This window comes from Branchiostoma floridae, chromosome 13 (assembly GCF_000003815.2).
Source record: "Branchiostoma floridae strain S238N-H82 chromosome 13, Bfl_VNyyK, whole genome shotgun sequence".
In the NCBI taxonomy this organism is placed as follows: domain Eukaryota; kingdom Metazoa; phylum Chordata; class Leptocardii; order Amphioxiformes; family Branchiostomatidae; genus Branchiostoma; species Branchiostoma floridae.
This window is the reverse complement of record NC_049991.1, coordinates 104,229-127,392: the sequence shown is the minus strand read 5'-3', so window position 1 is coordinate 127,392 and position 23,164 is coordinate 104,229. Positions and strand designations below refer to the sequence as shown.

The window sequence follows — 23,164 nt, the reverse complement described above, 5'->3', positions numbered from 1 at the left end:
TTTTTTGGGAAATCCTGTTGAAGGCACAACGATCCTAGAGTGGTCCAGGGGTATGCTCCCTGGGACACTTTTGAAGTCTAGACCCTCTGCTATTTACTTTATTTTGAGGGGAAAATTTTGCTGGTAGACTCAGCTTGGTTCTATTATAATCTTTACATGCTGATTTTTGTCCGTCACAGGGAACGGAATCGGCAGAATTTTTGTCCGTCCCCAGCAGCACGGATGCTATCAGAGGTGCCGCTACATAACTAATATTTCCTATGTGTTGAGTAGCCAGAGTGGTACCTTACCCAGATCCTGGGCTGGATCAGAGATCACGCTGACTTCCTGGATCACAACATCCAACCTCTCCTCAACAGAGCTGGGCACCCTCATGTGGAGGCAAAGGTTTGGTCAAATCTCTATAAACCTGTCTAGTAGATTTATCTGATAATGTTAACCCCATACATTTACTTTTTTCTTGCCCCCTTACCAGCTATATCCACCTCCATGTACCTTTAACACGGCCACAGAAAAAACACTCAAGCTGTACAGCTCTCCTACAAATGGTGGACAATTGGTACTGCAATATTGAACCTGGTACTGCAATATTGAACCTGATATCAATATTGAACATCATCTTCCTAGACTTTCGTGTTTTGGGCTGCATTTGACTTGGTAGACCATGAATATCTACTTAGAAAGCTAAAATGTTATGGATTCAGTATGGCTGTGGCTGAATGGATGGAGAGTTACCTCTCATGCTCACAACGTTTGCAGTGTGTACACTACAATGGATCCAACTCTTCCTTCAAGTTCAAGGACATCACATGTGAAGTTCCTCAAGGAACTTGTCTCAGACCCCTACTTTTCAGTCTATACAAAGGTATACTAATGATCTGCCTCTGGTTACAAAGGATGCTAACTCAGTTATGTATGCTGACGATACATCTGTGTACACATGTGCACCATCAATCACTACAATCACTTCCACTCTACAGCGGGAGCTGCACTATATAAGTGACTGGGTTGTGATGAACAGGTTGTTTCTCAATGCATCTAAAACTAAGTCAATGGTGCTCGGAAGCAAACCAAAAATGAGAAGGAATCCAATACTCACCTTACACTCCAACGGCAACTCTCTTCTGCAAGTAAAGGAAATGAAGCTCTTAGGTGGTACATTGGATCAATGTCTCACTTTGGAAAGTTACGTGTATACCAAAGTGACCGCAAAAAAATGGCGTGCTCACTGGGTATGATCAGGAAATGTGCCAACTATTCAGATCCACTGCTAAAGCTCATAACAGAATCCCTCACCTTGTCGTATCTTGATTACCGTTCACCAGTCTGGTCCTCCACATCTCAGAAGAATATTGAACTACATGTACTACAAATACAAAACAAAGCTGCTCACTTGGTTCTCCATCATGATCTCAAGACCCCAGTATAGCTTCTACATACAACTTTGTCATGGCAGTCTGTTAAAGACAGACTGATCTATAAATGAATGTCTTCTTTATGGTGTTGGTTTGGGTTGCATGAGTCTGAAAGTGTTCCTACCAGCGTGACGAGTGTTAACTAATCAGTTAGCAACTAGGGGCCTGTAAAAATGATCTCATCAATACCCAACCACAAAGCAAGTATCAAGACAATGTACATGAGACAGTAAAGCTGTTGGTTGTTGTGTGGTATTACTAAGGATTCTCCGGAACTGACAGATGGTGTTCTGAGGGTATTGACCCACTCTACCCTTGTGCCAAATTTCAGGTCATTCGGTTCAGGAACGATGGAGATGATGCGCTTTAAAGATTTGACAGGACAAAGAAGAAGAAACATTACGAATACAATCCGCTGCATCAATGACATTTGCTTCTCTGGGGCAGCAAATTTCTTATGGGGGATTGAACTATTGCTGACAAAATTTTCAGCACATGAAGTGCCAAAGGCGGGACGCATCCTAGAGGGGTCTGGGGTTATGCCTTAGCGGGAAGATTTTGAAATAACAACCCTCTGAAATGCTATTTCTGCAAATTTTCCCCACAGACTAAGCTAGCTTAATGGCATTTTTTATCAAAATTACACATGGCTATCTCTTTTACCTCCACCCTCGACATACATGTATTTTTGACCATTTCGCGCTCAGAAGGCCAAGACATTGCAAAATATTACATAAAGTCCGAGGGAAATTTCAAAATCTTGACCGTCTGAAGCACCATTTCCTGCATTTTGAATGACAAATTTTGCTGTCCAGGGCTCGAAATACCACATGCATATGCAAGTTTGTGCATGTAAAATTGGTGTGGTGCAAGTAAGTTTGGACCAAACTTGCACCAGTGCAAGTTACTTTTATCCACTAATACCTGACTTTAGAAAAAGCTTACACACACCAAGAATATTGTCTGCCATTGAAAGGTAAAAGAAAACAACACTGAATAAAAAAATAGCCTAAATTTGTTATTTCTAAACTTGGTTAGACATCCAGGTAAACAAAATTTGAAGACAATTCCATCTCTATAATGCTAATAATTCCTATGGTGTTGTCTTACCTTGATTTGCATATGAGTAAATACATTTTGCATACAATTTAGTGACTTTGATATGATCAACTGGATTTTCCAGTTATATGTGTTTGTATTGAGTTGTTCTAGCGATGGTTAAGAATAGTGATGGAAGTCACTCGAAGAGTCCAGAAGAAATCTATTGATCTTATCAAGTTGTAGACATTGAATTGTCTTAAATTAAGCCTAAATTCACATTTGTTGTACAATTTGAAATCCAAAATAAAATACGCTTTGGAAAACAAATATCCAAACATGTGGTCTTTATGTATCCCCATATATTTGCAAATTTTCAGAAGAAGAATAAAGGGTTAACAGTTCACTATTTTGGGTTGTGCAAGTAAGTTTCTTTTGGTGCAAGTTACCTTTGGCTTAACTTGCACTGGTGCAAGTTGACTGAAAAGTGTATTTCGAGCCCTGCTGTCAGAGGAAGCTAAATTAAATGACATCAAAGTTTTATTAGAGAAAAAAGTTTTCTTGGGGCAACGACCCACACCCCCAACCTATTTTCCCCATGGCCATATCGTCATGAGCGCCAAAGGCGCAAGCCGACGCGTCGCAATTGCAAGGGAGGTCCGGAGAAACCTCCTCTTCTGCATTCGAGGAGTACATAATAACTGAAACTAAGCTAAATTTGACACTGAAATCTGTATGAGTGAAAAGGTTTTTGAGGGCGACACTTCCGCAACATATTTTTACCATGCCCAGTGCCAAAGGCCGGGAAATTTTGAAATCTTGACCCTTTGAAACGAAGTTCCCACATTTTCAGCACATGACTCTTTCAGGCATTTGACTTCACATACAAAATGTATGTATTGCATACGTCATGACTGTATATGTCTTGACCATTCTCTATCACTCTGGCCATTCTGACCATTCTCTGTCACTCTGGTCATTCTGACTATTGTCTGTCACTTCGGTCATAATGACCATTCTCTATCACTTTGGCCATTCTGAGCATTCTCTGTAAATCTGGCCATTCTGAACCTTCTCTGTCACTCACTCTGATTCACAACGTGTTCAAGATTGTTGGAGAAGGGGTGTGCACTTAACATTTCCCAATACGCCCAACCGGGGTGCGTACTTTAATTGGAGTGCATACTTAAATCAAGAAATACGGTAACGTCAGGGGCCAAACATTTTGTCATGATCACAAAAGATGGTGAAGAAATAAACAATTCCTGAGCAAGATTGACATTAAACTGTATATTGAATGGTTGTTTGAGAAAAGAAAGCATACAATTTCTGATTCTACCATATAAATGCGGTTCCAGATGGCCACAGACTTCACTCTTGAGTCCATGACTTTGGCGTCAAGCAAAAAATTCCAAGAAGACCAAGAAAATCTTTTACAGTTTACATCCATTTAAAAGCTTTAGGGTTCCGAGTTAAAGGGGCATTCCACTCTAGAGGGGGGGGGATGTTTTCCAATAGATAATGTGTCAATGAATACATAATTAGCCAAATTTTGTGGAATTCACCTTGGGATGAATTGCGTGATGTGTATTTTGTAAAACAATATGACACTCACTAAACCCATGCAGACCATACCCATGCATTCCCTATACGCATAGACACTTTGTTTATCGTGCATATTTTCAGAATAAATGAGGATCGCCAAGCACACCGAGGAGGCAAATTGCTCATAAGATAGCAAAGAACAAACAAGACGAGATTTCTTAGAAATCCTGAAATTAGTTTTGTAACCTAACCTTAAAGGCATACTACGGGATTTTTGAACAAAACAAAAAGTAGCTTTTCCTACTTTTTCTTTACATTGTTAGCTCAATCAACCCTATAGCATTGCATACCAATATTCATGGAGAGATGCTGCGACATCAATGCACCACATTATGATGTATAAAAATTGTGATCTTCCAAGAAACAGATGGGCACAGGCTGGTTACTGCCTCTGTGTGTCGTTGTTTCTTGCTTATCAGCCTGGCTTCCCAGTGGGGGGCCAGTTGACAGTTCCTCTGAATACAGTAGACTAGCTTTCTGTACAAGGTTTCTTGCAGTTTTGAAGGGAATATGACCTTAGCTTGTTGATATCCTACAAAATAGACTAATAAGTTCATGATTATATGCTATTTTAGAATGATTAGATATAGGTTTTTCCAAAGAAGATCTCCATTGTGTTCTTTATCTGCAGTCTGCCATGCATGTGCTAACTGATTACCCCACCCCGGGGGACCTACAGGTGGCAAGCAAGACCTGGAGGGTCTAACTTGGGGGGACACAAGGTTACAGGGTCCCTATACGCATAGACACTTTGTTTATCGTGCATATTTTCAGAATAAATGAGGATCGCCAAGCACACCGAGGAGGCAAAGTAGTAGTAAGTCTGATATTTCTTAATTCTAGAATATTTCAAATTTGAGCGCAAAAAACTGCGTAGTATGCCTTTAAAGTTTTGCATTGTATTCAGCCATAGGATTAAGTCAATTAGAGGGTACTTGGGGAATTTAGTGGAAGACTGAATGCTTTTGAGGCAGGTGGAGCAACTGGGTCCTTTACCATATAATGTGAAGTAGTATGCATTTATTACTTCCTAAAATTAATATCTATCGGAAAATAACACTCCCGTGTGGAGTGGATTGCCCCTTTGATATCCTTACAGTAATAATGCTATATTGTTTGCTAGGATATATGACCTGCACAATCAGATACAACATTATGATTACAGCTTCTACACATTAACACAGACTAAATACATGGTAAGGATGGTGTGTCACTGATAACATATGAATACTGACAAGTTACATGCATGCAAATGAATTTCCGAAAAAAGGTGAAATATATTGACTATTTTGAGCTTGAAGTTTATTTAACTATGATACATGTATGTATGCCCTCCTGGTGTTGCTGTGCAGGTGGAGTTTACCCGAGGCCTGCTGACACTGGTGGCAGACAAGCTGGCACAAGACATGGACTCCCTGCTGTATGATGAATACCTCTTCTCTCATACTATAGATGAGGTGAGATTCCTCCTGACTTTGAGACTTTATGAGACTTTATTAGAAAATCCATTAGTGACGTGCCCTAGGGCACGCCACTAATCTTCCTGGACTTCATACATAGATAACATACATGTACATACAATGGTCAATATTTACAACATCAATTAAAAACAGTCATAGTATATACACAATACGCAAGTCATGGAATTGCCCAGATCATTTTTCCAGGCTGGAGACCAGGTTACAGAGACCAGATTTGAAAGACCTTAAAGACATCTGGCTTGAGGGAACACTAAGAGAACAAAAATTGGCAAAGCTGTAACTTTCTTTGTTTTTAAATCTACACCCAAAAATGTATGAAATATGAAAAGTTTACATTGATGTCTCCCCCCAAATCTCGACATCAATGTATTTTTGCTTCATTACGGCAATTATTGTGTGGCGTAACTGCGAGGTGTTCTGCTAACAAGCCAGCCAGGTCCTGGGTTCATATCCTGTTCTGCTGCCAATCTTGTGATTTGATCTTGACTGTGCTCTCGGGAAATGCACTCCGGGAGTCCACCCAGGTGTAAAAACGGCACAGGGAAAGATTTCGTTATTTGAAGGATGTGTCATTTGAATGAAGCTGTTGAGATTCAGCTATTTCAAGGGCGACTCATTTGAAGGGAAAGGGATGATCAAGATCCCCATGTTTATAAAATATGAATAGCTATGACAATGGTGTGATAAAGTGACATCATTTGTGTCATTGAACATTTCAAGGCGTCCTGAATGTTAGGAACCTCAGTAAGTAGTTGAATGTATAGTTTACTTGCAGGTTCTGCTGTTTGATCGTGAACTGCGGGGGTCCTACAACTACCCAGCCAGCCAGCCAGGGGTCCTACATGTCCTGACTGTACAGGACACCTTCCACAGGTGGATTACTGTGGAGAGGAAATGTAAGCTTTTCTGATTAAAAACTGTACTTTTGATAATTTTCAAGAAGCCGGTCCAGCTACTGTACAATGTGGTAGTGTTTACCTGCATGTATGCAGGTCGCCCATTCCTCGTTAACTGGGAAAATTGGAGGTAGAAAATTGTAAAAAATAAAGTTGTCCAAAACGCTTACCTGCTGGTATGAACTTGTTACCACTTATATCGACTATCTTTTGCTATTTTTGTCTGGTGCTAACACGCTTAATTTTGGAGATATTTGATTTTTAGTAGGCCATGTCATCTTTCCTACAATTTCGTAATAAAGAGCATATTACTATGCAGAGAAATGTTCCAGCAAGTAATAGTGGATTAACAACAGCCAAATTAGCGCATTTTCCAACCCAAAACCTTCAAATTACACGCCAATGAGAAATATTTAACCGCCGTGTCATTTGTTTCGGAATAATCATCAAAATTACTAGCTATTAAGTTTGCTACATTTGTATAAAAGTAAATAAATGTTATGTTTTTTTTTCTGATATGAAGACAAACCGTTTAATACTCCTTAATTTTCACCCTGTAGGATGGGATAAGAGCGATAGAATATATTTATGAAAATGGTTGGAAGCAGGCGATATCTATTCTACAGGTAAATGCCAATGAACTGTGGTAACGTAAATTACAGAATCTCTAACATTTGGAGGAAAGCCGAATAGTGTACATACTGGCTCTATTTGAACTGATCAGGTCATGTTCGTCTATAATGCTGGACCTCTTATCTTCATGTTGCTAACTCAGAGTAGCAGAAAAGTGTATCTTTGTTATCCGGAATACCCGTATAATCTTGTTCGTCCTATACCCACCCGGACTCTGCGGAAAGACACCCAAGATATGCAAGGTCTCTATCTTGGCGGGGTCTATTTAAATACATGCTAAGTAACAAAGGATTCACGCAATCACACGCTCTAGGTCGGAACCGCTTGGTCCTCGCGTCCTTCAATCAAGTCTTTGGGAATAGCAGGACATGATGCGATGGCAACATGCACCAGATGGACTGGGCCTTTCTAGCACAAGCTTTCGATATTGGAAAGACAACAAACTAAACACACCAGTTATCGCACTTCTTATAAAACATTTTTTAATGTCAGGACAATCTTTGTTCGTGGAACAAACACAATGTCACATCAATATAGAATGCATGTGCTACCTAACAAAATGTCCATCCATACACCTTATATCGTGTGGTTCAATAATACCAGCAGAAATAACTGTGTAATATGTGTAGAACAAGGCTTTTGTTGATGAGCAAGGCTATAAACAGTGAATTTTCCAAAAGAGAGCTGCATGTGTAAAGGCACTGGTCTGTTCTACAGTTATCCTGGCAGCCTGTCCCTTTATACTAATGCCACAATTACATGACAAGCCTGACGTTATATAGATCTTGACTTTATAGAGTGGGATTGGTTTCACAAATAGCTTTCTGCCTTGAACCATGTGTCTGTCCATGTAAAACAATTCTGTGCATCAATTCTGTGCAGTCACGACTGGTTGAAAGAGTAGTTTGCTTCTAATTAACAAGATTCCCAACCTAAACAAGCAAAGGTGAAAACTTCGGAACATCTAATGATAGTGAAGTCTTAACTTAAGTTAGCTATTAACTTCTGCAGCCCATATGCTTTTGATCATGGAGCTTATAACTCAATGACAAGTCCTCAATGTAGATAACGTGGCGCTAGCGTAAATAGTGTCGCTGATTTACCGCCGTCTGTACGTAAAGGGGTCCACTGTGTAAAACGAGAAATATTTCTGTGACACGAATCTTGACTACATTGACCTTCATAATTAGCTGATCATAATCTTTGTTGCTATTTAAGACAAACATGCTTGAAACGTACCTTACTTCATCAGTCAGTGTTGAGCATGAATTTCTGTCATTCCAGTCGTGTGATCTTCAAAAAGCGCGAGAAAATGACGACAAACTTGGACGAGTCTACTTTGACAACAGGGGTTTATTTTGGTTCAGTCCAACCCAATATACATTTATTCAACTTGACACTATACATTCCGTGTAATGTTGATTATTGAAGCATCAGATATCAATATAAACACCCGCATCTTTCCAAGTTGGTGCATGTCAGGTTTATCATTTGAACATCGTTCCGAAATGAAAAGTCCCAGCATCGTAAAATTCACTGAAACAGGAACATATAAAAACAGACTGCATTGTGACTCTATGGCAAGCCAAGCCCACCTACAGTAACATTACAGCAGATAATACATCTTTGGTTGATGTGCTCTTGCTGAACATCCGATGACATGTTGAAGAAAAAAAATGGTAACGTAAATTATATGGTAACGTAAATTATATTTATGCTTTTAATGATAAATAAAATTTTAACAAACAGCTCTAGAAAGATTAACTCTGCAGGCAATTACTTATCTGGGAGCATTCTTTCCTATGAGTACAAAGTAATGATCTTTCTATAATTCTAAGGGACTTATTATGGTAACGTAAATTATATAAAAAAAGTGACAAACGGCCTGAGATTGGCGGTTATAGTCATGTTTCCAACATTCGTGTTTTATGTGTTCTGTCATTTGTTTGTTACGCAACACCACTGTTTAGCAGATAAAACAGTGAAAAAATTATCGGAAAATGTCTTTTCGTAAGCGAATTACACCCAACAGAAGTTCGGTAAGGTAAATTATACAAAAGTTGGCGACAAGAATAAAACGGCATCTGACGTAAAAAGGTCGTCTGCTGGACAAGTTCATCAACACGTGACAAGCCGGCCTAAGTGGTTGATGTAAATTATGACTGAAAATTTAAAGAACTAACGTCTTTTCATTATCAGAATGCCACGATATTCACCTTTATAGCATTTCCGACACGTGTTTTTAGCGTGTTTCTAAGCAAAACCTTAACCGGGACGACCAAAAGGCAACTAACAATGGTGGGAAAACATTGCTTAGCATATTACTATCATGTACTTGTAACGGAAAAGGGCAAAATACGTAGTCATTGTGTCTTTAAAGAAAACTGTGGCCCGCTGCTTATGTGCGACAGCAATTTGCCCCTTTAACGAGGAATGGGCGTGGTATGGTTTTCACGGGCGTGGGAAAATTTGGAAGCTGGGGATTTAGGGCGCTGTATCTCGAGAACGGATGGTGCGAGCACGACGATTTTTGGTACGTGGGTTGGGGGTGGTAGCCTGACACTCAGGTTTGATTTTGGGCCTCCTGGCGCTTGAACTTGACATTGCAGGTGGCATTTTTGGTGTTTTGGGGGCACTTTTGGCGCTGTGTGTCCGGAACGATACGCGTCATTGCGACGATTTTTGGTGCATGGGTGGGAAGTTGTTGCCTGTTGCCTAGGATTGACTTTGGGCCTTGTCGCGTTTGAACTTGACGCGGCAGGTCGAATTTTGTGTCCGGGAGGGGTATTTCCGGAGTTATATCTTCTGAACGGTTGGTGCGGGCGCAATGATATTTGGCACATGTGTTGGCGGTGGCTGAATAATTCTCAATTTTGATTTTGGCGCCCTTGGTGCTTGAACTTGACATTCCAGGTTACCTTTTGTGCGGGCACTGCGCGTGCGCTGTATCTCCGGAACGCAAGGTGCCATCGTGTTGCTATTTGTTTTGTGGGTTGTTGCTGGTGTCCTGGTGGTCAGGTTTGATTTTGGGCCTCCTAGTGCTTGAACTTGATACTGTAGGTTGACCCTGTTTTTGTGTGGTTGGGGCATCCCCCCAATATCTGCTTGGTTTGGTTGGGTTTGGGTTGATTGATAGGTCTTTAAGCTTAGGTGTAGAATCGTCATCTGTTTTTGCACTGGCTTCTGCCACCTTCAATGTATCAGGTTACTTTGTATCAACAGTGTCTGACCTGCCAGATGACATACCTAGTCTAGTATCTGTTGCTGTATTTGTTAGGTACAATTTGAGTTTGCTACTTAGTCTGACTTTGTGGTGTTTTGAGAGCTGTGTAGTACTGAGTTTAAAGTTCTGGTACAAGTTCCTTTACCCTGTGTGGCAATCAGCAGAAGATACAACTTTCTAAAGTGGAGAAGAAATGTATAGAGCTTGAGTGTTAGAGAAAGGTATGTGTATGATTTTTCCTTCTTGCTGTTTCTTTGGGGTTGCCATTTCCGTATTGTATGCAGGTAATTTGTAGTTTGGGGCTAGTCATATTCGCTTGACTTTTGGGCCTGCTTAATCTATAGTACGGGCAGGGTTAAGTGGTAGAGGCTTTGTTCTGTTTTAAATTTAGTATCGTTTGTTGCATTTTGTCACTGCAAAAATATGATGAAATTGTTTTCCCCCTCTAAGCAACTGCTCATTGATTTTGTGGGATGTTTGCTGGGTGTTCACTCTGACTACAACAGCTTTCTGAACTTTTTAAAGCAGCAGCAGCTTGCCATCTATGAATGGGATTGAAAAGGACATTTTGAATAGTAAATTCTGCTGTTAAATTTGGCTTAGGTACTTCAAGAGATTTAGGTTTTAGTTGGACGGATTGAATAAAATATCATACCACCCTGGGGACTAACTGTTGCTGCTGGATGGGGGCTGTTGCTGCTGGATGGGGGCTACCACTATTCATATTGTCTATGGAACTACTGTAAAAATATAATTGGTCAAATTATGCAAATAACTTTCCAGTGCCAAGTCATATGTGACAGAATAACTACATGGGCCATCTGAGACAAAAAAAGGTAGGAAAAGTCGTCTCAACAACTTCAAGGTACTGTGGTTGGTTACCTGCTTAAGAAATCCCAAATAACTAATGTTCATCCATGCCCAAGCTTACACATTCCCAAAATGGAATTTCAGACTTTGGCATGGTGCAGTCAAACCAACAAGGTAAAAATCTCACTTTTCCAACCACGCAACCACGGACGAAAAGGAAAAAAAATAAACAATAGGTCTACAGACACCCAATACATTTCATGCAGGCCTGAGGTCTACGAACTCTTGTTGTTTACTTTTTTCAAGCTGGAAACTTTTATTCTTTATCACGTTTTGTAGTAGCCCTTCATGTATCTTTACCTACATGCTATATAATAGTATGTAACTTAGTCTAACCTTGTAACCTGCATGAAGCACATAAAACACAAAAATTTTTAAATCACGGTGAGACATTCAACAGCAAATTTCAACTGCACCATTTCTAAAGGCACCCAGTGCGATTTTTTTGTTTTCAATTTCAATTTTAAAGCAATTTTTACACTCAGTAAGGTTAAATAACACTATCCCATTGCATATCAACCTTCATTGATCAAAGATGAGACATCATTGGGTTGTGAGAACTCATTGAAAATCTGAGCGCTGCATGTTCCATCATTTTAAACTTTGGAATGCACGGGAACATGACCAATGAGTCCCAAACACTTCCAGAGATACCATCACTTGATCAAATCAGGTTTCGATTTGCGAATGGGCGAATCAAATTCAATTTGCTTGGTGACCTCACGCGTTCAAAAATCACTGAAAATTACCGATGGGAAACAGTGGCTTGATCTTGTGCTGATTTCTTGTGGGGCCCAAAAAATCGAGTGGTCCATTGGCATGTTTTTGCATTCTTTTGATTCAGAATGCTGAAAGTATGAAATAATGATACACATGTGCTAGTATGGTGAAGTTAATGTCAATATCGTACTGATGGTCTCATCCAGAATATTTCCCCTTTTAATGCTCTAAAAATCGCATTGGGTGCCTTTAAACACACACAATACGATATCCAATCCAACTTTTTAGCCGGGATTAAGAATTCCCAATACCTACTTCAATGAAAACAAGAGTTCGGAAACCTTGAAATATCTTCATGAAATAGTCTGACAGGTCACAATGTTGATTGTGCAATCATTTACCATTTAGAAAAATTATAGCACTTTTACATTAATTATGCAAAAAAGGGATGTATTTGCATAATTGGTATCCACCAGCCACAACTACATACATGACAGGTATTTGAGTCCTACAATGGAAAACATTACAAATATAGATTTCCCTCATTAATTATGCAAATTAAGTGCCAATTTGCATGATTTGCACTTGATGATGTACTAAGCTACCTACATGCCAAACATTATCTAAATTTGTTGTTCCCTTCGTCAGTTATCCTCCTTAGAAGATTTTGAGAAAAATGCCCTTGCAGTTCCAGAGCAACCTGCTAGGGAGCCTGTGCTAGGGGACCCAAACATACACCACTTATTCCTTACGTCACCATAGCACATCCAGGTCAACAGATACAAAAAATGGAATTTCTGCTGCAGTACCAAAGTCACATACCAATGGGCCCCAAGATGACAATGATATTGAATGATCAAACTTCACTACTACTACTATTGTGCATGTATAGCTAATACACTCCTCTCTGGGATAACATTTGTCCAAGAAACAGTCCTGGCAGTCAGACATTTCCTTCCCCTCCCCACCTGCACAGTTGCTGTAGAGAAGATGGACCTTCTGTTCTCGTCGGAGACAGCCTGGACATGTCAGTATGGAGACATTGAGGATGTAGATGACATGAAGACAGGAGAATGTGCAGAAGGCTTCATGACCCTCATGCTGGCACTCACAGGTACTCATAACCAACATCTCTTTTAGGGCCTGGAAGTACTGTAAATGTTAAACTTTGTAGTTGTTTTATGTTAGGGGTTTTCACATTGACCACTTCACCACGAACTCAAAACCTCTGCGAAAAATCGTGTCTTCTGCCTGCCTACCTAATTGTCTAAGTGCTACATATAGAAAACAACACAGTGTATTCCATATCACCCGAGGTACCAGCCCGACCGTGGTAAGGATAGCCTGACGGCCGAAGGCAGGAGGGTGATCAGACCCGTGGGAGGGCTGGGACCGAGAGCGATACGGAATACACCGTGTTGTATTTTATTTATGTCATACCCACCTGAGAAAACACACATTTCGATGCCAATAGCACCAGAAGTTGAGAAAATGTTGTGTCCTAGAACAAAAGATTGTAACAACAGCAATTCTAAGGTCCGAATCTGGTATTCGAATTTTTACCTTGCCGTATTCGGCCCGTTCAAAATAGTTTCAATTACTCGCAGGAAGCCTGTGTGATACAAACTTAAAACCTGTGTGATACGGAAGTTATCACACGGTCGGGAACACCCATATCAAGAAGTGCTACAAATCCAGAGGCTAGATACATTTAGGTCAGTAACAGTATCACTTTTGTCCAGTACAGTTGCTTATAGGTGGTTTCCAACTGGCTGTCTGTTATGTGACTATAGGGCTATCATCAACTCAAACTCACCACATTTTCTCCATACTGCAAAATCAAATCCTGCAAGCATTTATAGGTTGTGTCAATGGCGGACCAAGAAAGCTTTCCTAGTCCCACCATATCACAGTGGTGCTGCTGGAATAGGACATCTGGCTGAATCACACAGACTTCAACAATTAATTTGAGTAAGTAGTAAACTATTGGTCAGATTTCTGTCCGGATGACTTAATGTGTTGTTGTTGCTGCACAGATCGATACAAGCCCCTTCCTTCTGCTGCCAACAAGCTGCAGTTTCTGGACCTGCAGCTGGAGCTGATTGATGACTTCAGGATCCGCCTCACCCAGGTCATGAAGTCCGAGGCCCAAGACCCCCTAGGTTACACCTTCCTCTCCATCTTGAATGCTGTCAACTATGTCATCAGTGTGCTGCGAGAGTGGTCAGAGACAGTGGTGGGTACTGGCCTCCCACCTTAAAGAGTTGGGAGCACAGGGCACAGGCAAAACTCTTGGCCATACCAAGTAATCAACAAGGAACCCTTATGAAATTGCATGTTTGAATACATAGAAGAAAAAGCATGACATGGCTTAGTTAAAGGGCATATTTAGGGAAGTACATGTAGGACAAATCACACCTTTGTTAACACTGCCAACTACATTGTCAGGCATAAGTGATGATGGTGTTAACCGAACTTGCAACATACGAAATAACTTAAATGCTGAAACCAGTTTACACAGGGAAACAGTAGTCTTCCTTTCTTCTTGTATAAATGGAAAAATAACCCCCAAATTATCCCTAAGATCTAAAAGGATTACGCTACAAAAAAGTACCCCAAAAAACAACTGTAAAACATAGACACTGTAGCATAGTGTGGCGCAATCGGTAAGATGTCAGGGCCAAACACCAAAGGTCCCAGGTTCAAAGTCACTGATGTGCCCCAATGTTGTGCCCTTGGGAAAGGTACTTTACACAACTTTCCTCACTTCACTCAGGTGTAATGAGTACCTAGCTTCATTGGGGCTGTCCCTCAGATAGGATGATAAATGGAGGTTTAGTGAGAGCCACACGTTTAAGAACCCGCCACACTTATCGGAAAGAGTAGGGGTCCTTCCCAGGATGAGTGGATCAAACCTTACAGTCTGGTCTCTCTGGGTTGACATCTTGAAAATTTGATAGTCGCCTGTTACATGTTTGTCAACCCTTCCACAAATGTGGTAAAACTAGATGTTTAAACAACTAAATAAACAGACAAATAAAAATAGAGCAGGCTGCTATCCAACACCAAAATCTCAAACAAATCAATTGGAAAATACTTCTTAGCTTGTCAAGAAGACATTGTAACATTGTTAGCTTCTAATTTGGTCAATCCTCCAGCAGAAGTATAATCAAACAACGGATAGTGACTGAGCAGTGTGCCTGTGTGCAAACAAATTTCCATAGATTTGAGCAAAATCATTGGAGAAGATATGTAAGAAACTTCCTAGACTTGAACATTTGTCTGAGAAGAACCCTGTCAGGCATTATCTATTGGCACAGTCCTTAATTTCTGCTTGATTTGTAGATGCACTGAGAGACCATGATTTCAAATCCAGTAGCGTGACCATTATTCCAGTTGCATGTACGGCCATTTTCCGTCCCAGTCTGCAGGGCAGTGATGTGGACCATTAGCTACAGTATAGGTGGATTAGATGCATCCTGGATCTAACACACTTGTACTGAGCTTGCTTTTATAGCAGTAACGTAAGATTGTGTCCCTCCTGTGTCCCAGTTCTTCCTACAGCTGCAGTACTACCGTGCAGAGCAGTACTATACCAGCAGGGACCAGAGCCTGCCCCAGGAGCCGGACCTCAGCAGCTTGCAGGGAGCTGTGTTTGATGAACTCATCACCCTGTTCCAGCTGCTGAGGACTGACATGCTGTCTGTGGTGTGTAACCTGGTCTTTACTGAGATGAAGGCAAGGAGTAAAGACTACAAGGATGAAAAGTAGGTCATCTTTTGTCTGATTGTTGGTATCTGTTGACACAGGCTGCAGTTTTTCAGAATGCTGTCCTGTCATTGAATAACATTCATTGGTATCTTCGGCAAGATTCTTGCAACGATAAGATCTTTCTTGTCTTGCAGATCTCTGGAGGTCGTTGTAAATAGTCAAGCATCAGAATCTCATAGCATCAACTCTGGAGTACCGCAAGGATCCATCACTATTTTTAGTCCAACAGTATTTTTAATCTGATGATCATATAATCAGATCATTTGTCGACATTTACGCTGGTGACACCTCAGTATATGGCCACACATCCACGAGATGTAGTGTCCACTCCCTTGCAGCCAATCTCCTTGCTGATCATACAGTTCTGTGGGATAACCAGTGTCTTGTGCCCTTCAACCCTTCAAAAACAAACCTCCTTTCATTTCATCCCAAGAGATCTGACCCAAACCTTCCATCAGTCCAAAGGAGTTGGACCTTACTTAATGAAGCTCTACGCTTTGAATGACTTTTGGGGCCTAAAATTTACACCTCGATCATTGTTACATTCCAATTTGTGAATGCCAAGGAAGCTGTGAAAATGGTGGGCTCCTTGTATTGCACCAGAAAATAACTGACTCCTCCTGCCATTCTGTATCTTTACAAGAGTCAGATAAGGCCCAAAATGGAATGCTGCTGTCACATTTGAGCTGGAGCTTCCCAGAACTCCCTAACTTGTCTCAACAGAGTACAAAACTGCTTAAGGAATCTTGTTGGGGTGACTTGTTCGCCACTTTACAACCCATCTCAAAGGCGTAATGTAGCAAGTCCAGCATTATTCTGTCGCTACTTCCATGGTACATGCTCTGCAGAACTATACTCATTTGTGCCTCCAACACGAACTTTCTCTGCAAGAACCCGTTTCGCCACTTCCACGGAGGCAAAGCATCCTTTTTTCCTCCATAATCCACCTATCAGGAGGAAGTTCCATGCAGAGAGCTTCTTTCCTACATCGTTATGGAATAAGCTACCATGGGCTTGCTTTCCTCTGGGGTACAATCTGAAACTTCAAGGTCAAGGGTTAACAGACATCTTTCTTCACAATCCAGTATTGTGTACCCAAAATGCTGGAGTGGCTACATGAACCTTGTTTTGCGGTGAATCCTAAGGCCATGTTGATTTGATTATATGGATGACATCCTCTGGGAACTCCAAAACTGATACGAGCGAGCGACTAAAAAAAAGTTTGGCTAAAAAAAAAAAGTTGCCTTCAGTATGAAATCAAAGTGGCCAGGAAGGTCGAACATAGGACTTAACACACATAGTATGGTATACCAACAGTTAGGTGTAGGGACCAGTACATCATACGGGTGCAAAACATTTTTTTTTTCTTGGACCAATCCGAAAAAAGTGTGGCAATTAAAATTATTGCCATGGCGACGGTTTTATTGTTTATAAGTATCAAATATTGTTGTTAGTAATGGGTTTTAATAGTCGTATTCCATTCGCCTGGCGATTAATGTTCAGAGAGCATTGCTGTTAAAAGGAGTTCTCTTGTGAGTGAAGGGTGAACTAATAAATTAAATTTAATGCTTCTCATCGATTTTACAAAACAGACCCTCATTTACATAAATCATATCAGTTGATCATCTTCTCTAGCTAAATAACCATATGCTAGAAATATCAAAGTCTTAGCAAAGAAAGCTATTGTAGTATTTTCTGATAATTTATGTAAATGAGACCCTAATTTACTTGATGTATGTCTAATAACGTTCAAATATCGTAGTTGCCAAATGTTGCAAGAATGAAATTATCATCATCAATCACTTTGATATTATAACAATTTCTCAATGATTATGCAAATTAGATAACAATTTATTTATTAATTATTTTTTGTCTATCTATATTTTTAAATTACATATGCTATATGTTTCACCGAGTGCCCTATTACGCGGCTATGAATTGATAACTGATGTAGAGTCATACGCGCACGTACGCCTCTAGATACGGCCGTTTTTCATGGTCCGGATGCGGCGCACCACTTAGAGCAAGTCACACATGTTGAACTAGAGTTCCACGACCCCATAACTTTGTCATTAATTATGCAAATAAGGCTCTCATTTCCATAAATTATATAACTTGATCATCTCCTTCACCAAACAGACGTGCGCAATATATGTTAAGAAAGGAGGATTTTGTCGCTTTTTCTGATAATTTATGCAAATAAGGACCTCATTTGCATAATCAATATTCAACGATGTTCACCTGTACATAACTTCCAAATGCTACAAGTATGAAATTCCCGCCATTTACCACAATGACATGAAAGCATTTTCTCATTAATCATGCAAATTAGGTCTTTATTTTGTATAATATATATCTATCAATATTCTCAATGGTCCTATAATTGAACTGAGCATGTTTAGAGGATTTTCCAATTAATTATGCAAATTAGCTTCCAATCTTCATAATTGATATGGAATTATATGAAGCATCACGTAACCTATCCACATACTAAAAATCATAACAATCCGTCAACCCCTTCTTGAGTTATTCCCTTTCAAAGTCTGACACTAAACCTGTCCGGCAGTTCCAAAACAAGCCGCTAGGGGGCCCAAACCTATACCACTTACTCACGGCATCAAGAGCTGTCTACCACTTAAAATTCATAGCCGCAGCATGTCCAGAACTCGAGATATCAAACCAGGAAGTTCTGCTGCAGTACCGTAACAGGCCGCTAGGGGACCCAAAATCCAATCGTTTCGAGGTCTCAACAAGAGCTACCCACATACCGAATATCAATACAATCCATCTAGGCGTTCTCGAGTTATGGTGGTCTTCTACAAACACACACACATACAAACGCTACCCAAAATATAACGTTCTTTAATGGCGAAGTTAACTATCACATCGCTATCTCACAACCCCACATGTTATACATCATTTAAGCTCAAACAATGCTTGTTTCACACATTAGTTTGCATTTTTGAAACAAGGATATCAAGGGTGAAGAAGGCCACCAAACTTTCCAAACTCCAAACGAACGAACCCGGAAGTGATTTCCACGACTCACGGGTCATTTTCCGAGGAACATATTTCAACAATCCTTTATCCCCTGTTTCAAATGTTTACATTTCCATGACCACCATACTACATACTACAATTCTGGTACGTCTGAAGTCCTAGGCTTTTCTCAATTTTGCACGGCGATCAATCGAAAATCGCCTCGCGAGAATACACTGCTGTGCACACGTATATGTGCCCTGCGACTGGAAAGCATACCCTTGGAGGTAATGGTTCAGTCCGGCATGATGCGCGGCATGATGCGCGGAAAAAAATTCCTGACATTCCTGTACAGTTTTTGGAATTCTTTGCAAACGGTCACACACTATACTATTAGGCTCGCCCATCAGGCGTCGCCAAAAAACAGACCTGAAAAAAAATCAGAGGAACAGATTTCGCCAAATGGACACACTACATTTGTATGTTGGCAGGCATTTGGGGTCTTACCGGGGGCCAGGAAGACAACAAGAGCAAAGTCAAGTAGAGTTTATACTTTGTACCAAGTTTCTACAGTCAAAGGTACAGAGACAGTTACATGGAGATGGGATTTTAAAATGCCAGTGGGAGTCAAATAATCCACCAAACAGATTCCTTTGTAGCAAAATTGACCAATTACCATTATTTTGAGTATTGCCAGTTCTCAAGTTTCCACAGACAATAAGGTTCAGGTTCAGGTCCGGACCTGGAAATGATCCTCTGGACCTTAATTTTCTGCAATGGTACCTCCCCTACCAACAATAGATTTTTTTCTTTCTGTCCTTTCACATCTTATTCTTTGACTTTCTGGCATTCTATGGCATTAGTTATCTGTTTTCTGATACTTTTTTTCAATCTACGGAATACAAATGTATTTGTGCTCATTTTACAGCTGCTTTGCACCATTTATTGTGTGGTCGAAAACTCTTTTTTTTAGGAAACGGCCAAAAATTGGTGCGAGCGCGGATGTCATCCATATAATCAAATCAACATGGCCTAAGTAAATAAAAAGAATTAAACGAGCCTATGCATTTTTTGGGCCCTGAAACTCGTTTTTTCACATTCAAATTTCATGTCATTTTTACACTCAGTAAGTGAATAACACCATCTCATGACATTGCACATCCACCTTAATTGAGCAAAGACACTTAATTGTGTAAATTTATTGAAAATCTGAGCGCTGCCCAAGCTGCTGCGACAGCCATTATTTCAAATTTTTGGAACTCACTGCAACATGAAGAGTGAAGTAAATGTGAACACCGTACTGTTTGCCTTATCCAGAATATTTCCAGTCTTAATGCTCTAATATTGCATCGGGGGCCTTTAGTAAAGGTTGCATACAGATGGAAAGCTGCACCCTACAGTGTGATGGGCAGAAACTAAAAGGCATGACCTGGCTTCCTGTCGGCTGAATTAGTAAAATTTTTAGAAATATTAAATGATACAGAATTTCCCTAGATGATTGTTTGTACATAGGCCATGTTGACTTGGTTGTAATACTGTAAATGCAGAAATGTTCGCTGTGGATTAATATTCGCGGTTTTCACTGTGACCACTTCACCGCGAACTTAAAACCACTGCGAACATTTTTCTATTGTGGTATTAGACTGCAGTCTATGGTGTTACAGAGAACTTAAATCCACCGCGAAAAGTCCTTTTACCCGCTCCCGCGAAATTAAATTCCTGCGAACTTAAATGCATTTACAGTATATGGATAACATCTGAGTGTGCATCAATTTTTGACCATTTTCAAAAAAGTTTTCAACCAAGTTGCAAATTTTACAAAGCAGCTGCAAAGGGAGAGAATACATGACGTAGATTACAAAAATATTGTATTAAAAAACATGTATTAATGTCATAGAATGCCAAGGCAAATTCCAAAGTCAATGAAGAGGATGTGAAAGAACAAAAATGAAGAATCAATTGTTCTGTATACCATACTCTGTGTGTTCAGTCATTTGTTCAACCTTCCTGATCACTTTTTTTTTCTGGCCAGAACTTTTTATTCACACAGTCTTAGGGTTCCCAGAGGATATCATCCATATAATCAAATCAACATGGTCATAGTGAAAATCTATTTTGATAGTCCTTCTTCACAGCAAGAATATGGACATGTTGTCTAACAGATGGCTGGGCTTGCCCTCCGACAAGGAGTACATCTCCCGGATGGTGTCAGCATCAGCCTGCCCACTCCTCCTGCTGCTGAAGGACAGACTGCACCAGCTGCAGCTCCAGCTGGCCACTTCGCTCTTCAGCAGGGTGTGGCAGACTCTAGCGGATATCATCAACACTTTCATCATGGAGGAGGTCAGTTAGGAGCCACTTATACACCATAGAGGTGGTCAGTTAGTATCAACTTGTACATCATTAGTATCAACTTATACAGTCAAACCTGCCCAAGCGACCACCTCTTCTTAGCGACCACCCGATCATTCCGACCGCTTTTTCTCAGTCCCGAAAATTTTCCCCATTGACGTAAGTATTAAGCACCCTCCTTACAACGACCACCTGTCCAACGTGACCACGACCGCCAAAAATTGGCACCAAATCCCTGCACATAACGACCGCGTCATTTTCGACCGCTTTTGCCCGGTCCCCTGGGTGGTTGTCTTGGGCAGGTTTGACTGTACATCATGGAGGTGGTCAGTTAGTAAGAACTTGTACATCATTAGTATCAACTTATACATCATGGAGGTGGTCAGTTAGTATCAACTTACATCATGGAGGTGGTCAGTTAGTAAGAACTTGTACATCATTAGTATCAACTTATACATCATAGAGGTGGTCAGTTAGTATCAACTTACATCATGGAGGTGGTCAGTTAGTAAGAACTTGTACATCATTAGTATCAACTTATACATCATAGAGGTGGTCAGTTAGTATCAACTTAACAGTCAGTTAGTATCAACTTATACATCATAGAGGTGGTCAGTTAGTATCAACTTATACATCATGGAGGTGGTCAGTTAGTATCAACTTATACATCATAGAGGTGGTCAGTTAGTATCAACTTACATCATGGAGGTGGTCAGTTAGTATCAACTTACATCATGGAGGTGGTCAGTTAGTAAGAACTTGTACATCATTAGTATCAACTTATACATCATAGAGGTGGTCAGTTAGTATCAACTTACATCATAGAGGTGGTCAGTTAGTATCAACTTATACATCATAGAGGTGGTCAGTTAGTATCAACTTATACATCATGGAGGTGGTCAGTTAGTATCAACTTATACATCATAGAGGTGGTCAGTTAGTATCAACTTATACATCATAGAGGTGGTCAGTTAGTATCAACTTATACATCATGGAGGTGGTCAGTTAGTATCAACTTATACATCATAGAGGTGGTCAGTTAGTATCAACTTATACATCATGGAGGTGGTCAGTTAGGTGGTCCCTGCCAAATTTCAGCTCATTTAGCCCCCAAATTAATAAGACAAATGTATTGTATCTAATTATGTACATGTATTTGCATATACTATATGCTTTTTACTCTATAAGCCCTGGAACATTAGCTCAATCTGAGCTAAAGGGCATCTCAATTAACTCAATTGGAAGCTTACAAATCCAAAAATCTGCCACCGAAAGCCCCAAATACGAGGGCGGTTCAAAAAGTAATGCCACTGGTTTTATAACAGGCTCATGTTTTCATCGAATGAGTTGAAATTTGGCACAAATGTACAAGACTATATCCTTTTGAGATTGAGATATCTCAATTTGTGGTTTAGATTTTTATGAGCACCTGATATCCTTTTAAGATGACCACACCCTTAAAAGCTTGTCAGGAGATCAGTTCCTCTAGATCTGACCATTTTTAAACTATTGTAGGAGGCTGAAATTCCACCTGTATAATAACAAATGTCGCTATAGGTTACATACCAAATTTCATGTTTGAACTCTCAGTGGTTCATCTTTTACAGCCACTAGAATGGAGCGAGTTGCTATATTACAGACAGTTTGATTAATAGCCAAATACGTGATTTGTTGAATAAAGGGTTTTGTAGACTGCTTTTCCATCAGCCAAAAGATGCGAAACTTGGCACAATTATTAACTGTTTCAAGATCAAGAAGTGTGTTAAGTTTGATTTTTAAAAGCTAATAAAAAAGTCGGTCATGGAAAATTTAAGCAGCCCACCCCTAGTCCACCGCTAATTACGACCCTGACGACCTTACTTAACATCACGAACGAAAAAATAATAAGTGATTGTATTCAAATGATGAAAATAAGCATGTGGCTTATAGGGAAATGCAACTTGATACATGTGTAACTTTAGTGTCTTACAACAGCTACAAGTGATTTAGAGACATTATCAATTGCACGTTAATTGACCCTCTAATTTCCTCCGACGGGATAACAAGGGTGTGGTCATCTTGAACTCAACTCAGTCACTCATAAAAATCTTAACAAGAAATTGAGATATGTCATTCTCAAGAGGATATATTCTTGTACCTTTGTGTCAAATTTTGAATGTGGATCGAAGAGACTTAGCTCTG

The 23,164-nt window shown here is 40.1% G+C and overlaps 1 protein-coding gene across 2 annotated transcripts in view; it reads left to right on the top strand.

Moving 5' to 3' along the window:
* The window catches only part of LOC118429255 (RAD50-interacting protein 1-like), a 44,949-nt gene that overhangs the window by 17,394 nt on the left and 4,391 nt on the right, over window positions 1-23,164 (top strand). Inside the window, exons 6-12 of one of the 2 annotated variants that reach the window (XM_035839728.1) lie at window positions 274-387; window positions 5,411-5,515; window positions 6,315-6,435; window positions 12,858-12,995; window positions 13,918-14,117; window positions 15,434-15,648; window positions 20,794-20,974. In XM_035839728.1, coding sequence (XP_035695621.1) covers window positions 274-387; window positions 5,411-5,515; window positions 6,315-6,435; window positions 12,858-12,995; window positions 13,918-14,117; window positions 15,434-15,648; window positions 20,794-20,974 — 1,074 coding nt within the window. Of the gene's footprint in view, window positions 1-273; window positions 388-5,410; window positions 5,516-6,314; window positions 6,436-12,857; window positions 12,996-13,917; window positions 14,118-15,433; window positions 15,649-15,786; window positions 16,828-20,793; window positions 20,975-23,164 lie in introns of those variants that run through there. The other variant, XM_035839729.1, reaches the window with a different exon arrangement.